Below are 19,073 nucleotides of genomic sequence, written 5' to 3' on the forward strand. Positions count from 1 at the left end.
CTGCACGTCTTTAGTCACATTGCTTTTCTTCTCTTCCCTATGCTTTTCTTCAAACTTTTCTCCTCTCTCTTCTCTTTCCAATTCCACCATGGAAGCTTAGCAGGCAGGAAACTCTGTTCTTTCTTTTTATGCCATGGATTCTCGGATCCTTTCTTTTATATCTCTTTTCCTTTCTTTTTATATCTCTTTTCCATCTCTATCTTTTTTTCTTCTCTTTACCAATGCTTTTCTCTCTTTTTTTTCTCCATGGATAGATTCTTTATTTTCTTCATGGAAGCTCTTAGTTGTATAAAACAGCCGCACCCATTTTTCCCATGGCGTATCCGGAACGGATTCCGCACCCGTATCCATGCCGTGCCGTGTCGATACTGGTGCTTGGGTGATTTTGAAGAGTCCGAGCATCACAGACATCAAAGGAGGGAAAAAGAGAATAAAAAACCAAAATAAAATATTACAAAACAAAAAAACAAACAAAAACAAAAACAAAACAAAAATTGTAGAGTTTGTACAAAAAAGGTTTCTTGGAAGAGAGTAAAAAGAAAAAACGTTAAAAAAAAACAAAAAAAAAAAGGAAAGAAACATAAATAAGAATGCAGAGTGGGAGAACCAAGGGTTTCCGCACTAACACAAGATTATTCTTGTGGTAATTTAACCCTTAATTTCTAACAGTTTATGCTTTTCAGTTTGCTGGCAATTTAGCATTGCCAATGATTAGCAACCTTATGGTATAATTACAATTGCTCACGATAATTCTAACAAACAAGCTAGGGGTGGCTTACAAAAATATGTAACGTAGGGCATTTCAGCTCCAAAGCAGCACAGGCGTTATATTTCAGAATCTTTACATGTTTGGACACACCACTTCAGCATTCTAATGACAAGGAATTAAAGATTTCCCCCTACTCCTTTTCTACCAGCAAACAGAACATCTAATTCTGACCTAACATAATATTTCCTCAAACCGTACACTAAAATAGTTATTGCCAGGAATAACATCTAAAAACAATATTCCAGCCAAATTAACAATTTGATGACTGAAAACTAAGCTTTTCCTGTATATGAATTCACTTGGCATCAGTCTCTCTTCTTTGAGTAGTCCAGATTATTATAGACACTGAGTATACTACTTTCAGAATAAATAAAAACAAGTTTGTAAATTGTAACAATGAAGTTTTTCCTTATCGCTTATAAAGATAACCCATTTCCTTGTTGGACTCAATTTGAAGATAGGAAAATAATTAATAATTATGTAAACACTGTTATCACTTCAAGAAACATGGGTATTGAAAATCTTGAAAATTAAATTATGTTCCTCACCAGGATGGCATTTGCTGTCTTCAGGCTGAAAAGAGGTGAAGAATACCTAATGCACAACAAATTCGAGAAATTTTCCACAGCAGCAAGGATGTGACTTTTCTGAGGCTTGAATGATGGATGAGCCAATATAGGTTGAATTCTAACAAAGCCCAAGATAATCAATCAACATGATATACCATCAGACTAGCAATCTCCTATAAGAGAAAAATTAAAACAAATATTCCAAAGAGCTTCAAATAATAACTATGAAAATACAGGAGAGTAGTTACAGTGGCCAGTTCTTCCCATTCTTCTCTTCTGGGGGAAATCCAACTCCCAATTGTAGGAATTGTAAGTAAGATCAAGCCTGGAAATTCAGACATAGCGTTAAATTCAAGGTAGAAGTACTATGAGCAGGTTGTCTTAATTCCTCAATTAGAAAAGAAAAAAGAAAATAGATAAAAAAGGATTGAAATACCCATTTGAAGTCAAATGAATACCGCTAAGCCTACAGCCCACTTAAACATTTAAGGCCATACAACAAAAGTAAAAATATTGGTCTACCAGTTGAACCAATCACCAGAGTTATATGAATCACGATCAAGTGATTTTGAGCGCAGCATCTCAGCACCGGAATGGAAAAAGGGTATTCCCTGGAGCCAGAAATTATTTAAATACTGGTTAACACTCTGTCAGCATAGATACATACCCATAGATACAAACATTCTTTTGCACACAGATCAAAAAATGAATTATTCCATACTAATTATTGATAATTATAAATAATGCTAATAACTTGATTGCTACTGACTCAGAAGTACATCATTCAGACAGAGGTAAGCAAATAACACATAATTACTGATTCATACTCCATGGAATAAGAGTTTGCCATTCTGCAGTCACAAAGAAAGCATACGGAAGTAACCTGAGGTCGTGAACCATACTTGTATGGAGTTGGATGACACAAAATATTCTGCAGTGTCCATCCAATAATTTAAGTGTGGTTATTAACCCTTTCTTTTTTTTTTTTTGGTAAGGTTACCCAATGCCAGTGTTGGAGAATCAGCTACCAAATTTAAGGTTTCTTTTCGTTGCTTTGAATGCATTTGTTGGTTCTACAATGGTTTGCTCTGCCCATGGATTTCCAAACTTAGACACTCTTCAACTCACTGAATTGGACAATTTAAGAGAGTGGATAGTAAAGAAAGGTGCGATGCCAAGTCTCAAGAAATTAAGAATTGATTACCTTCCCGAATTAGAGATGATTCCAGAAGGCTTGAAATTTGTGACTTCCCTCAAAGAATTGGATATTGACAAGATGAGCAACTCCTGCTGCGAGAATTTTCAAGTGAAAAATGGAATTGAAGGGCAGGATTACTACAAAGTCCGACACATACCCTCCATTTCTTTTACGAATATTGAAGATTAATTTATGTATTGAAGGGAAGGATCCCTACAAAGTCAAACACATGCCCCTCCAATCTCGTCCAGTTTTTTTTTTTTTTTTTTTTTTACTAGATAGCACATTTTGTATGCTTTTTGTTTTCTGCTTTTTATTGTTAGTATATTATGGTGTACATATATGATATTCTTTAAACCATTATGAATCTGGAGTTAAAGTACTATTTTTGATCTTTTTTTTTTTTTTTGGTCTATACGGTTAGCAGTCTAATTTTTTTTGTTGTTGAATTCAATTTTGCCTTTTCTATTGAATTTTTTTTTCTTCTATTTTTGCTATTTGAATCTGGAAAGTAGTAATTTTAAATTAAAGTTCAATATACATATATATATAATTCAACAAATATATATATATATATATTATACGTTTGTAGTAAGTTAAACAATGTTTTTTTGTTCCATCAGGTAAACAAATGCACTCACATTTTCGTGAAGTTATTTCTCATTTGAACTAACAAATTAAATAATTGATTTATAGCTTTATAATTCACACTAAGGTGTCAACCATAAATATCAAATATCATAGACATTCATTCATCAAATATCATATTTACAGCCAACCATGGTAGCCAGCAACCTGCCCAAATTTTCCGAAGTTCGACAAACAAAGATGTTGTCCTTGCAGGTACATTGAAACACCCCATGGAAGTTTCATATATATAGAACTTTTGATTACGTGATCGGTTGACGTCAACTGCACCAATTTTCTCTATTCGTGCGTTTATATATCTCAGGATGCATATATAATATGTTTAAAAAACAGAGTCTATGTTTCGACAACAAGATTTGAAAACCACAATTGTGTAAACTAAAAGTTCATACTACAATTAATTTCCATGTCACACTCCACCCCCAAAGCAGACTCCCAACACAGACAATTTTACTTAAAAAAATCAAAAAAGTGATTTACCTGTATATGATGTAGTTGGAGAGTTCTAGCCCTCAATGCAGTAGCCAAAAAAGAAATCTCACTTGGACATGAATTGATGATAACAACAATGTACAAGTATCTGCAACAAGGTTAACAATACTACTTTTTGTACTGTATCAGCATCAAACAAAGGCGTAGAATTTAGTTTTACTCACATTGGATCGAGTTAGGGTAACCCTGGCACACATCATGACCATCTCCAATGCTCATTACTATGACTCCAGGGACCAAAAGAGAGCCAGTATTGCGAAAATGTACCTGTTCGAAACAACAAAAGATATATTATGTCCCTGCCTTTGGAGGTAAGCCTTATCTCTTCTATTTTTAAAAAGATTCTCAATTACCATTCTGATGTTAAATTCAACTAGGAATAAATTAGATCATATTTTAAGCATAGTAGTAAATTTAAATGAACATCAAAGGAGGAAAAAAGAGAATCAGAAACAATAATAAAATATAAAAAAGACAAAACAAAAATGGTAGCATTGTCCAAAAAAGTTTATTGGAAGAGAGGGAAAAGAAAAAACATTAAAAAACAAAACAGGAAAGAAACATAAATAAGAATTCACAGAGTGGGAGAACCAAGGGCTTCAGCACTAACACAAGACTACTCTTGTGGTAATTTATCCAGCAATTTCTAATAGTAAATTATGGTTTAAAGTTAGATATTAATTTGGTAATGCCAATGAATTAGAAAGCTTATGGTAAAATTACAATTGCTCACGATAATTCTAACAAACACCCTAGGGTGATTTATAAAGATATGTAACGTAGGGCGTTTCAGCTCCAAAGCAGCACAGGCATTATGCTTCAGAATCTCAACATGTTTGGACACACTACTTCAGCATTTTTTAATTCCCCCTACTCCTTTTCTACCATTAAACAGAACATCTAATTCCGATTAAAGATACACTGACATAGAAGTAGTTAAACCGGCAACGATGCTATTATTCTTGTTGCCAACTGATTTATCCTGCATCTTGCATCCACAGAAATTGTAATTGGAGTCTACTGGTATTGGAGTAAGTAGGAGAAGAAGTTTGAAATAATATGAAACAATGTTAAACATTACATGTACAATATATTACCTTCAAGCTCACAATGTTGAACAGGGTTTCATTGTTATGGCAGAAACAGAATTAACTGAAAAGTTTTTACTTTAAATCCCTTGGTTTTGCAATGTCATATCATCATTAGAGTCGGGTCTAAAATGTCAAGGCTGACAACAATATCAATAATTCTGATAATCTATTTAAAGAAATGACAGAAATTAGCATCAAAATATAGAAACTTTCAAATTGTGATACATACCCTCTGTCTTTATAAAATATTAAATCTAAATTCATCTACGTCTTTTTTTTTTTTTTTTTTGGGTGTTTAGTATTCCTTTGTTTCTTCCAAATTTGAGTTTAATTATATGATGTGCTAACTCATTTATTTGAATAGGACTTCTGCTGCTTTGTTTTGAGAAGGTAGCCCCCTTTTGCAGTTTCTTCTTCTTTTATATAATATATACAGTTCTGAACTTAAAAGATTATCACTAAAAGCATGGCGATTTTTTAGTCATACGTGGCGATTTTTTAGCCATATGTTTGATTGAGCTGAAGTTAAACACCAGAGGCAAAGCGACTTCTTTGTTCTTATATTCTATTAAGTTTTTTGGACAAACATTAAATTCTTTGATTCTCTAATTTTCTTTGTTTTATTTCTCCTTTTGCCTTTTGGATGAATATGATGGATTTTGCAATGAGGGCAATAAAACAATAATAAAAACAATAACAGAATAAGAACAAAACAGAAATGGCAGAGTTGTCTAATAAAGCTTTATGGAAGAAGAGATAGGGAAAAAAAAATGTTAAGAAACAAAATAGGAAGAAAATATAAGCAAGAATGGACAAATTGAAAGAACCATGAGTATAGAAAATAAGATACATACACAGACACACAAACCCAAACATGCATACACACATATCAAAAATGAATTATTTCCATACTAATTTATGATAATTATAAATAATGCTAACAAGTTGATTGTTAATGGACTCAAATAATTACATTATTCAGACAGAGGTAAGCAAATAATATTGAATACATAACTACTAATTATACTACATGGAATAAGAGTTTTACATTCTATAGTCACAATGGATGCATAATTAAGTAACCTGCCCCATACATAGTAGTATGGTGTTGGACAACACAAACTATACTGCAGCGTCCATCCAATAGCCGTAGTTAATACCTATTTTTTATGGTCTTATATTAACTAAGATAATTGAACTGGCTAGTTGGTTCAAGGATGAACTTGTAATGCAAGGTACTTATCCTACTTCAATGCTGCAAAATACTTCACTGTATGCATAATTGCTTAAAGGTGTCTTCTTCTTTACATGTAGGGTATAGTATCAAAGCACTGCTAAAAATAGAGATCTAATAGATGAAGAGCAGTCCACATTGTCTATCAGAAGCATATTTCATAAAAGATTGCCCAATCATGCACTTGAGATAAGAATTCTTGCCCAATCATGCACTTGAGATAAGAACTCTCTTATTGCTAATCAATGAGATTAAAAGACAAACCCCTCTGCTATGTAATTACACTCACTATAGCTATGAATTACATTCACTTTAAATGCTAATGGAACAGCAATTGCTTTAATTGAATACCAAAAGAATATAAAACATAAAGAAAGATAAGGTGACAAAGAAAAAGAAAAAGAAAAGTCTGATTTCATCATATACTAATACAGAAGTAGTTAAACCTGTGATAATGCTATTATACTTGTTGCCAAATGATTTATCCTGCATCTTTCATCCACAGAAATTTTAATTGGAGTCTACAGGTAATGGAGTAAGTAAGATAAGAAGTTTGAAATGATATGAAAAAATGTTAAACTTACATATACAATATATTGATCTTACCTTCAGGCTCACAATGTCCCACAGGGTTGGGCAGAAATGTGATTAACCTGAAAAGTTTTTACTTTATCGATCCTATGGTATTGCAATTTTATATCATCATTAGAGTTGGTTTAAAATGTCAAGGCTGACAATAATATCATTAGTTCTGATAATCTATTTAGAGAAATAACAGAAGTTAGCATCAAAACATAGAAACTTTCAAGGAAAAGAGTATATGGTGCTAATGTTTGATGTAGAATTTTAAATTTTTAATAGACAAGTATCCAGAGAAGCAGGATGCCTTTGCTTTTTCAGGAATCAATCTTCCAAATTGATTTTATGGAACTCTCACATGAAGCAGGACCCAATGCCAGTTTTGGAGAAGCCACCAAATTTAAGGTTTCTCAAGCTTGGTTACAATGTGTATGGTGGTTCTACAATGGTTTTCTCTGCCAATGGATTTTCAAAGCCAGAGACTCTTCAACTCTATGAGTTAAAGTTTTTAAAAGCCTGGATGGTAGAGAAAGATGCAATGCCAAGTCTCAAGATATTAACAATTTATGAAATGTCCAATCTAGAATTAATTCCAGAAGGGTTACAATTTGTCACTTTAAAGAATTGAAGATTGTCCATATGGGCAATTCATTTGGTGAGAAGCTTCAAATCAAAAATGGAGTTGAAGGGGAGGATTACCACAAAGTGCAACACATACCCTCTATCTCTATAACACATGTAATTGATGGACAGGATTAGTAGTTCATGGTTCTTTGAAATTGAGTTTTATTTATCTAATGTGTAAAACTCATTCATTTATTTGAATAGGACTTGCTGGCTTGTTTTGAGAAGGTCACCAGTTTCTTAAGCTTCTTTTAATTTTATTTTTTCGATTTTGCTACAGAGGGAGTTGCTATATGTAAGGATATGTAACCAACCACTCTGTTAAAATCGGACCATAACTTGTCTTCCTCTTTTTTGGTCCCATAACAATATAATGCTTTTACTTTTACTTATAAAAATATCATGTTCATATCGATTTCATAATGACATTATAGATTATTAATGTGTGATGCTTTTCTTTATGCTTTAGATTTATATAATAAAATGGACTAGGAATATAATCTTTTAGGAAGACTATAAACACCTGTAACTACATATATAAATATCTCGTTGTATGCATTTTAGAACGTGTAATATGTTATAGTACTCAGTATACATTTTGACAACTAGATTTGAAAACTACAATTATGTAAACTTAAAGTTCACACTACAATTGAATTGCAAGTCACTTACTCCCCATCCCCAAAGCAAACTCCAAACACAGACACTTTTACTTCAGCAAAAATTATCTAAAGAGGAGGAAAAAAAAGAAAAAAGAAAAAAGGAAGTGATTTACCTCTATAAGATGTAGTTGCAGAGTTCTTGCCCTCATGCAGGACTCCAAATTGATACCTAAATTGGACAGGAATTGACAATATCATCAACATACGTGTGGGTGGCTGTGAAGCACAAGGTTAACAATTCTACTATTTGTACTGCATTTGGCATCAAACAAAAGCCTAGAATTTACTTTTACTCACATTACTATGGAAAACCAGCATTGTGAAAATGTACCAGTTCCTAACAACAAAAGATATACCATCTTCATGCCTTCTGAGGGTGGCCTTCTATTCTTTTAAATGATTTCTCAATTACCTTTCACCTGGATGGCATTTGTTGTTTTCAGGCCTTAAAGAGGCAGAGAGTACCTATGTAACAAATTTGAGAAATTTTCCACAGCCAAGGATGTGATTCTTCTGAGGATTGAATAATGGATCAGCCAATCCAGGTTGAATTAAAACAAAAGTTCCGAAGATTCCAACATGATCTTGCTCAGAGACAGTTTCATATAATGACTATGAAAATAGTTCTTCTCATTCTTCTCTTTTGGAGGAAGTCCAACTCCCCAATTGTTAAAATTGCAAGTAAAAAATCAAGCGGGCAAATTCAGACAATATTCAAGCAATCAAGCTGGGAAATTGAGGTAGATGGATTATATTTCAGGTTGTATTGATTCCTCAATCAGAAAAGAAAAAAAGAAAATACATAAAATAGGATTGGAAGATCCATTTGTAGTCAAAAGTGAAAACCAATAAGCTTATTTAAACATTTAAGACAGAAGAAAGAAGAATGCAAATAAAAATAATCTATGCACTCATCACCGGACTTTCCCTGCAGCCAGAAATTATTTACATGCTGGTTGACTCTGTATGTCTGACAAAACACTCATGCATACACACCTAACCATGCGTATATAGACATCAAAAAACGAATTATTAGCGTACAAACTTGTGATAATTATAAATAAACTAAGCTAAGATAATTGAACTGCCTAGCTAGTTGGTTAAGGGGATGAAGTTGTTATGTACCTTACTTCACTACAGGTATCACAATTGCATAAAGGTTTCTTCTTTTTTACATGTAGAAGCTAGTATTCTAATAGATGAACAACAGTCCATAGTGTGCATCAGGTTATCAGAAGCATATTTCCATCAAAGATGGCCCAATCATGCTCAAATGCTAACAAAACAGCCATTGCTTTAATCAACCACCAAGAGAATATAAAACATAAAGAAAGAGAAAGAAAGAGAGAAAATACAAAAAAGAGAACTGTTTTATCATATACAGACGGTGAAGTAACTAACCCCGTGACAATGCTATTATAATTGTTGCCAAACTATTTACACTGCATAGTTCATCCAAATAAATTCCAATTGTAGTCTACAAGTAGAGGACTGAGCTAGACAACAAGTTGGAAATAAGATGAGATTAACAATGTTAAACTTACATATGCCTTCAGGCTCACCAAGTCAAACAGGGTTCCAGTGTCATGAGCAGAAAAAGTTTGAACTTTATCAATCGCATGGTTTTACGTGTTATATCATATCATTAGAGTTGGGTTTAAAATTATCAAGACTGACAAGTAATACAAATGGTTTTGATAATCTACGTAGAGAGATGACAGAAATTAGTAACGAAACATAGTAAATAATCCAAGGAAACTAGGATTATTTATAGCGGTAGTAGTAGCAATGTTAAATTTCTAATTGACAACTTGTCAGAGAGAAATGCAAGGCACCTCTGTTTTTTCAGGAATGTAGTAGCTAGCTAAGGTACAAAAAGTGCAAGCAATAAAAGCATATAAACAGTGATAGCTCACTTGACGAGGATAAAGAAAGTGAAAATTTTATATGAAAGGAACAAACCTGGTCTATATTGCATTTTTTTCTTTTTCTTTTTTTCTTCCTTTATTAGTTTATATGAAAGAAAATATTAGCAACCGATCAAAGAGCAGGAAAGGGAAGGAAGATATATCTTACAACAAAAACCACAAACATAATTAGATGAGTGGATACATTGGGCTAGACCTCTGGGCACTGACTCAATACCAATAATACCCTTTCATAGCAATTCCAAATAGACAGCCTTGTGTCACGGGCCTAGCTTTTCCAACACTCCCGTGCGGCACTTAGCACCTCCCTTGCTAAGTAAGCCTTGCTCACAAGCTATGAAAATGCGGAAGCTAAGAGTAAGAGAGTAGGAAGTAGGAGAGTTTGAGAGAATGTGGAGAATACTTGTATTGCTAGAATGCTTGATTCTTGGATATGCTTCGATATGCTTGGATATGTTACAAATGAGAGACCAACCCCTTTATATAGAGGGCTTGGCATGTAGGAAAGTTCTAGATATGTACACATGTCACCTATCTAGTTATGGTTCTAGATTATTCTAGGGTTATGTACAAGATATTTACATGGAGTATTCTAGAGAGATTCCAATCTACATTAGTCTAGGTTTCTCTTGAATCTTCTAGAATATTCCGGGCTTCTCTTGATCCTTCATGGAGAGTGTGGAGTCTTCCAGTTAAACCTCAAGGGTTTTACTCCTTTTGCACGGGACGTGACACTCTCCCCCACCTAAACTCGCGACGCCCTCGTCGCGCCTTCTTCCTTGCCCGCTGAATGTGATCGTTGAGTTGCCGTTGTGTATCTTCATGCTCCCCACTTAATCCACCATTCAGCAAGTCCTTCTCCTCCACCAAGTTAGGCACGCTTTTACGTTGAACGACTCGATCTGCAGGTGTGGCGTCCACATTCTTGTCGGGTGAAGTCGCTATCGCCAAGGGTGCCCTTCTTGGCTTCCCTTTCCTTGGGGCTCCCTTGCCCCCTTTCCCTACAATTGGAAGTGACCTCTCATAGGGTCGTGCCTTCCCGTCATGCACCTCGTTTTTTTGAGGTGATGGTTCGGCTAAGTTCCCTTCCTTAGCCTCTACGTGCTTTCTCTTGTCGTCTCCACGACTTGAAGCCAATGCACGCAAGCTCCCTTGGTGCAACTCCTTTGGCACATCTTGTACCTTAGGAGGTGTTTTGATATGGCTTGGGGCATCCTCACTAGGCTTTTGGGCAGCAACCAAGTTGATTTGCTCCTCCCTCTCAACTTGCAGTGCCGACAAAACCTTGGCCTCCCGCTTGCTAGCTTGTTCCGTAGGCACCATGCACGTCGTTCCCCCATCCATGATGCATAACTTGTTAGCAAATGGGAGTGGGAAAGCCTTTACTTGGTTGAAGAAGTCCATACCAAGGACAACCTTGTAGTCATCCATGGACACAACCGTTAGATTCAATTGGCCCTCCCAATCGCCAATGGTGGTTTTTACACCCCGAGCAACTCCTTGGAGTGGCTTCGCATCGGAATTCACCGCCTTTATGGAGCCCCTTTCTTTGGTTGCCTCGATCCCAAGCCTTTGTGCCTCCTCCACCGATAGGAAGTTATGTGAGGCACCCGTGTCCACCAACGCCTTGGTGGGCACTCCATTGAGTTTTGCCTCCACGAGCATTAGGCCACTCTTCTTGGTCTCCTTAGGAGCAGCCTTGATAGCATTCAACAATTGTAAGGAACCTATATGAGCTCCTTCCTCTTGCTTCTCCTCGTATTGGGTAGTCATGGCATTCAAAGCCTTCCTCTTTGGACAATCCCTAACCCAATGCGGTCCATCACATAAGAAACAAGAGTTTTTAGGTTTGGAAGCATCCTTACCTTCTCTAGGCGGCTTCCACCTTGAGCTTTTTGGCTTATGTGCACTTTCTTCCCTTTCATCCTCTTTGGACCTACTAGGTTCTCCCCCACCTTTTCCATGGTTGTCTTTCCATTCCTTTGGCTTTGGAGAGTCTCTTTGGTTGGAGTAGTCGATGAAGCCTTCGGCATATGCAATGGCACTAGCCAAATCTAGTACTCCACACCTCTTCAACTCCGTCTTGGCCCAAGGTTGGAGTCCATCCATGAAGTAGAAAAGGGAGTCTTTATCCGATAGGTCCGGGATCTCCAACACCAAGTTGGTGAACTCCTTGATGTATTCCCGGATATGGCCTACTTGCTTGAGTCGTCGAAGGCGACTCTTTGCCTCATCTTCGGCATTCTCCGGATAGAATTGCCTTTTGATATCCTTTTTAAAGTCATCAAAAGTATGGAAAGTGCACGTACCTCGCTCAATGTCGCTATGCCTCCTTCTCCACCATAACATTGCCGTGTCGCTAAGGTAGAGAGTGGCAGTCCTTATCTTTGAAGCATCGTCCGCAATGCCCATTGCTTCAAAGTATTGCTCCAAGCCCCAAAGGAAATTCTCGAACTCCCTCGCATTCCTTGCCCCGGAGTAGGACTTGGGCTTTGGCACATCGATACGTGGCCCCTCGCGTATGGTGGTCGTCCCCGACGCCACCGCCCTCTTGCAAAGAGCCCAATCACCCCGCATATCCTCCATTTGGGTGCGGATGGCATCCAATTCTCTCTCCAACATGCCGCGAAGGTCTGCTACCTCCCCCATGCATTGGTCGCGTGTCGCGCGGAGCTCCCTCCTTAAGGCATCGTCTAGCCCATTAAGTAACCCCCTCACGGCTTGATTGATGGCAATGTCCTCCGACTCTAACCCATCTAGGCGACTCTCCAGGGCCTCAAACCGTTCTTGTACTCGGGATGCATGCTCCTCCAAGCGTAACTCTACGCCCGTCATCACATCCTTGGACTTGGACTTATGCCTCTGCTTCCCCGCATTGGGGTTGCGTTGCACTTCACGATCTCGCACCTCGGTAGCTCCCTCCACATTGATGGTAACATCCGAGCTAGCCATCTTGCCTACTTCCACGTTACTCCAACGATATGCTTGAGCAGCAATTGGCTCTGATACCAACTGTCACGGGCCTAGCTTTTCCAACACTCCCGTGCGGCACTTAGCACCTCCCTTGCTAAGTAAGCCTTGCTCACAAGCTATGAAAATGCGGAAGCTAAGAGTAAGAGAGTAGGAAGTAGGAGAGTTTGAGAGAATGTGGAGAATACTTGTATTGCTAGAATGCTTGATTCTTGGATATGCTTCGATATGCTTGGATATGTTACAAATGAGAGACCAACCCCTTTATATAGAGGGCTTGGCATGTAGGAAAGTTCTAGATATGTACACATGTCACCTATCTAGTTATGGTTCTAGATTATTCTAGGGTTATGTACAAGATATTTACATGGAGTATTCTAGAGAGATTCCAATCTACATTAGTCTAGGTTTCTCTTGAATCTTCTAGAATATTCCGGGCTTCTCTTGATCCTTCATGGAGAGTGTGGAGTCTTCCAGTTAAACCTCAAGGGTTTTACTCCTTTTGCACGGGACGTGACACTTGGCACCCAATCACTACCATGCTTCAATGAACTTCCATATCCATATTGATTTTTTCTTTATTCTTTTTTTTAAATTTCTTGTCCACGACCAAACTCTGAAACTCATATTATGAACTGTGTGAAGGGAAGAATCTAAAGAAGAAAAAAGAAAATTTGTGTAATTTAATGGGTCAGGTAAAAATCAACGGTCAAAAAGAATTTCTACCCACCGCGTCTCACGTGGCACTTGCAACGAAAGTCCGACGACGACCATTAGACCCGACACATATCACTCCGTCTTCCTCTTTAGCTTCTTGGTTACAGGGGCAAATCAACTACTGAAATTGCTGGAAGGAATATGGGTGAGTTTATTAATTCCTTTACTCGTTATCAACATCTGATTAATAATATTTATGTACCCACTCCCGCATCCGATTAATATTATTTTTTATTTTTTATTTTTTATTAAAAGCGTGTTTGATCACAGAGTGACAAGTTGGTCAGATCAACGGTCAAGAAAAGCAACAACTATAAAATTCTCACCCACCGAAGTCAACGGACAACCCGGTTCATCTTAGCTTCTTAGCTTCTTAACCAAATCTTCAACAAGTTTCAGAAGGCCTCCTCTTTAGCTTCTTGCAAAACCAAATCCTCCATGCAGTCCAGCAATATCATCTCAAGTAAATTATAAGCAAATCAATAACTGAAATTCCTGGAGTATTATTATTATTTTTATTGGGTGAGTTTATTTCTTCACACTTTACTCCTCCCCTTCTATATCTGTTTCATAGATTATATATATATATATATATATATATATTTACATTCGTATGGACAGCTTTACATGTTTCTGTATTCTGTATATTACACAGACCCAAAAATAGATTTTTGATTAAAATTAGGATGTTTGATCACAGAGAAGTTGAAGATGATGACTAAAAAGTAGAGATAAACGACCAGAAACCGCACTTCTTCCAATAAAATCGTCGTTATTGATTGAAACCCAAGTGTACTTGTCATCTACCTGCTGCAAGAAGAAGAAAAAGAAGAAGAAGAAGAAAAAGAAGACGAAGAAGAAGAAGATGGCAGAACTTTTCTTATCCAAATTGGCAATGTCGGCTGTATACCCAAACAGTCCAAAGAATCACTGAACTTCTCATCCACGAAGCCGCTTCGTTGAAAAGTGTGAAAGAGGATGTGATCCTCTTGCAAAGTGAATTGAGATCCCTTCAGGGCTTCTTAAAAGATGCAGACTCCAAGCAAGAACATGACCAACGTCTCCGAGAGTTGGTACACCAAGTCCATGATGTAGCTTCTGATGCTGAGGATGTTATTGACACCTACATCCTCAAAGTTACCTCCTCGCGCATCAAAAAGTTTCATGCTAAAAGAATTCGACCACAAATCAACTCCGTTCGGGCTAGAATACAAAGCATAATTAATACAAGCATGCAAATTTATGGATTCAAATTTGTTGTTGGAGAGGGGACGAGTTCCATGGTGGAGCTGCAGAGGCATTTGAGGAGATCATCTCCAAATGATGATGGGGATAATGATGTTGTGAGCTTGGAGAGTAGCACCAAGGCATTAACTGCAGAGTTGACTAAGAAGGAAGGCCGGCTCTGCATTGTCTCTGTAGTGGGCATGGGCGGTTTAGGTAAGACCACTCTGGCCAAGAAAGTATTTAGTAGTCTTAAACAAAAGTTTGATTGCTCTGCTTGGGTTTTTATTTCTCAACAGTATGTATCAAAGGATGTTTTGATTGACATCTTCACCCAAGTTCATTCTCCAAATGAAAACATGAAATTCAAAACAACTAAATCTGGAATAGATATTTTAGAACAAAAGAAAAATGAAAGGGAGATGTTGAATAGTTTCAAAGAGCACGAGCTTGTTCATTTGCTTAAAGATAAGCTGAAAGAGAAGCGATTTCTTGTGGTTCTTGATGATATTTGGACGATTGTTGCTTGGAATTTTTTAAAGCGGGCTTTTCCGAAAGGGAAGAATGGGAGCAAGGTTCTGTTCACCACACGCAACAAGGAAGTAGCAACATTCGCTGATCCATGGAGCACCCCAATTGAACCACCTTTATTGACATTGGAAGAGAGTTGGGAGCTTCTACAGCGAAAAGCATTTCCAAGAAATATTGTTGGTGACCGTTGTTATCCACCAGAGTATGAGAAGTTAGGAAAGAAGATGGTTAAAAAATGTGGGGGGCTGCCTCTTGCTGTTGTTGTACTTGGAGGCTTGTTGAGTACGAAAAGTTCATTGGATGAATGGAAAAAAGTGCTGAGAGATGTGAATTCACACCTCAACAAAGTAGAATCACGACAAGAATACGAAGGAGTCAATGAGATACTGGCCTTGAGCTACCATGAACTGCCTTACAACTTGAAGCCCTGTTTTCTATATTTGGGCAACTTCCCAGAGGATTTTGAAATGTCCAAAAGTAAATTGGTCCGTCTATGGATTGGAGAAGGTTTTATACCAACGACACCACCGACAAGATCAAGAGATACAGAACAGAGATTAATTGAAGAGATAGCTGAAGGATTCTTCAAAGAGCTAATTGATAGGTGCATGGTTCAAGTTGACAAAAGGGACCATACGGGAATAGGTGTCAAAACATGTCGCATGCATGATCTTATGCGAGACCTCTGTAAATCCAAGGCCAGAGAGGAAAACTTTGCTCAGATTATCGATGAGAGCAACATGTCAATTGATGGTTCTGCTACTTCATTTGAGACCATTGGTAGTAGTCATTCTCGAAGACTTGTTATCCATTCTGGTGTTGATCTTGATTGCAGTACACACTGGGCATCCAGCAGCTTTTTTAGAAAGCTTCTTTCCAATAATAATCCATCTTCTTCGATTTCTAATTGGGTGGAACAGGTACATCCCAACCTTCGTTCTCTTTTGTGTTTTGTTGGAGTTGTTCCTTTATCAGTTTTAAAATTAAGCAATTTCAGAATGTTGAGAGTGTTGGAACTTCATCTTGCTGGTTATGGAACTGTAGCTCTTGGAGGTATGGGTAATTTAATTCACTTGAGATATTTGTGTCTCAAGATTAATAGAAACATCAGTCTGTCATCCTCCATAGGTAATCTCCGCAATTTGCACACTCTACATATTAAGAGTTCCGAGAGTGTCAGAGGATCAATAGGCATGATATCAAGCTTAATACGTTTGAGGCATCTGTTACTACCATATTATTTGCAAAAGAAAAATCAGAATCATTGTCGAATAGATAAATTAAAAGACATTGAGACTCTAAAGAATATACCAGGTTCTGTGTTGATTAGATATGATGCACTAAACAAATTAACTAATCTTCGAAAGATATCGATAAAGTTTCATGGTAATCATGTTCAAGATGAAGTGAGAAGGGTGTTGGGGTCCCAAATCGTTAAATCAGGCCGCCTAAGATCCTTGCAAATGTTAATGTTCGGGAAAGAAGATGAATTTCCAAGTTTGGAATCACTTTCCTCATGTCTTAGCCTCTCTAAATTAGGTTTGGGTGGGAAGATCATATTACAACGAGGATTAATACATCTTCCAGCTAGCCTTACCAAACTGAACCTATGGAATTCTCACATGGAGAGGGATTCAATGCCAGAGTTGGAGAAGCTACCAAATTTAAGATTTCTCTTGCTTTCTCATGATGCTTATTCTGGTTCTAAAATGGTTTGCTCTGCCCATGGATTTCCAAAGTTAGACACTCTTCAACTCTCTGAATTAAAGATTTTAAGAAAGTGGATAGTAGAGAAGGGAGCGATGCCAAGTCTCAAGAAACTAACCATTTATTATATACCCAAATTAAAGATGATTCCGGAAGGAATTGAATTTTTGACTTCCCTCAAAGAATTGAATGTTCAATTGATGGGAAAGTCATTCTGCGATAAGCTTCAAGTGAAAAATGGAATTGAAGGGGAGGATTACCACAAAATCCGACACATACCCTCTGTCTCTGTAAAAGATATAATGGGTGGAGAGGATTAATAGTTCATGGTTTGGAATGTGGAGAGGATTAATATTTCATGTAGTACAAATTCATTTATTTCAATACTACCTCAGCTTGTTTGTTCGGACAAGGTAGCTGTTTTCATTGGTTTTTTGTTTGTTTGGAAACTAATAGTTTTAAATTTCGAAAATTCAAGGGAATATTTTGTAAAGTTTCCCTTTTTCTTTGATATTTTGGATGACAAATCACTGTTGGTTAGAAAGATAATGGGTAAAACAAAAACGAAAAAAAAAAGAACAACCAACCCAACTCTGTTGGTTGGACCATAACCTGCTTCCTCTTTTTTTCCTTTTTTCCCCCCGTTTTTTGTTTCTTACTTCTTATCAGCAGTAGAAAAATAATGCAGATAAGATTCTTGGATTGGTTATAAGTAACAATTATACATTTGTAGAAAGTCGACAGTGTTTTTTTGTTCCATCAGGACAACAAATATTGCAGTCATATTCATGAGAAACTATTTCTCATTTGCACCAACAAAAATTTTGATTATAGCTTTAGAATGAAGGATCAGTATTGACTTAGAAGGTTCTAGAATTAACTAGTATATTTGATATACTTGTTGGCAAGTAAAGCATTGGAATTTGTGAAAAAAATATCTAAAATTGAGAATGAGAGCAAGGCATAGAGGAGAAGTCTAGAAGCTTTGAGTAGGCCAAAGCAACCGACTTTGTCAAGTGAGCTCCAGGGAGGCTCTCGGTTGGTGTGAGTGAAAGAGCAACTCAATTGACTAGAGTAGGCTATTAGAAAGAGAGAGAACTCTCATGTGTCAGTAAATGTGAAGAGTTGTGTTTATGTGTTAGTTTTAATTATGTGTGTGGGTCCTGCTGCATGTGTGTATGAGTATTTTATAATATATTTATTTTGCATAAATTATTAATATAATATAATTGATTTATTTTCTCCCCCAACATAGAATTCACGTTAAGGTGTCAACCAGGTGAACATAACTGCTGCACTCAAAACTCTGCTCCAGCAAAATTAAAAATATGACAACTGAAAACTAAGCTTTCCCTGTTTATGAATTCAACTGGCGTTAAGTTATCTTCTTTGACTAGTCCAAATTATAGAAGATAGTGAGTATACTACATTCAGAATCAATATAGACAAGCTTGTAATTATACCTATAAACAAACAACTTGAATGGACGAAGCTTTTCCTTATGAAGACAAACCATTTCCTTGGACTCAGTTTGCTGATGGGTATTGGAAATCTTAAGAACTAAATCATGTTTCTCACCTGGATGGCATTTACTGTCTTCAGGAGAAAAAGAGGTGAAGAGTACCTAAAACATAAATTTTCCACAGCAGCATGGATGTGAACTTTCCGAGGTTGAATTCTGACAAAGAAAATAACCAAGATAACCAATCAAAATAATATACCATCAGACAAGAAATTTCCTATAAAATAAGAATTAAAACAGCAGAGTAGTTACAGTGGCCAGTTCTTCTCATTCTTCTGGAGGAAGTCCAACTCTCCAATTGTTAGAATTGTAAGTAAAATCAAGCCTGTAAATTAAGACATAGCATCAAATTCAAGGTAAATGGATTATGTGGAGGTTGTATTAATACCTGAATTCAAAAGAAGAAAAATAGATAAAACAGGATTGAAATATCCATTTGTAGTCAAGTGAATTCCAATAAGCTTATTTAGACATTGATGACATTACACGAAAATAAAAATATTTAGGGTACCTGTTGAACCAATAGAGTCGAATGAATCACGATCAAGTGATTTTAAGCATAGCATCTCATCACCTGAATGTAAAAATGGTACAACTCTCTGTGTCTG

General features: G+C 36.7%; 1 protein-coding gene across 1 annotated transcript; it reads left to right on the forward strand.

The window, feature by feature from the left end:
- The first annotated feature begins 6,938 nt into the window (after nucleotides 1-6,938).
- LOC132805051 (protein RECOGNITION OF PERONOSPORA PARASITICA 7-like) lies at nucleotides 6,939-17,263 on the forward strand. Its single transcript, XM_060819809.1, has 2 exons — nucleotides 6,939-7,125; nucleotides 14,400-17,263. The coding sequence occupies exons 1-2, from the start codon at nucleotides 6,939-6,941 to the stop codon at nucleotides 17,261-17,263; spliced, it is 3,051 nt and encodes a 1,016-aa protein (XP_060675792.1).
- Nucleotides 17,264-19,073: the final 1,810 nt, after the last annotated feature.

The sequence above is a fragment of the Ziziphus jujuba genome, chromosome 8 (genome assembly GCF_031755915.1).
Source record: "Ziziphus jujuba cultivar Dongzao chromosome 8, ASM3175591v1".
NCBI classification, from domain to species: domain Eukaryota; kingdom Viridiplantae; phylum Streptophyta; class Magnoliopsida; order Rosales; family Rhamnaceae; genus Ziziphus; species Ziziphus jujuba.

Bases quoted from the DNA above. Each gene is read 5' to 3' on its own strand.
- LOC132805051 (XM_060819809.1), top strand. From the start codon at position 6,939: ATGAAGCAGGACCCAATGCCAGTTTTGGAGAAGCCACCAAATTTAAGG. The intron at 7,126-14,399 runs GTCTCAAGATAT...ATACCCAAACAG, and splicing joins AGAGAAAGATGCAATGCCAA to TCCAAAGAATCACTGAACTT.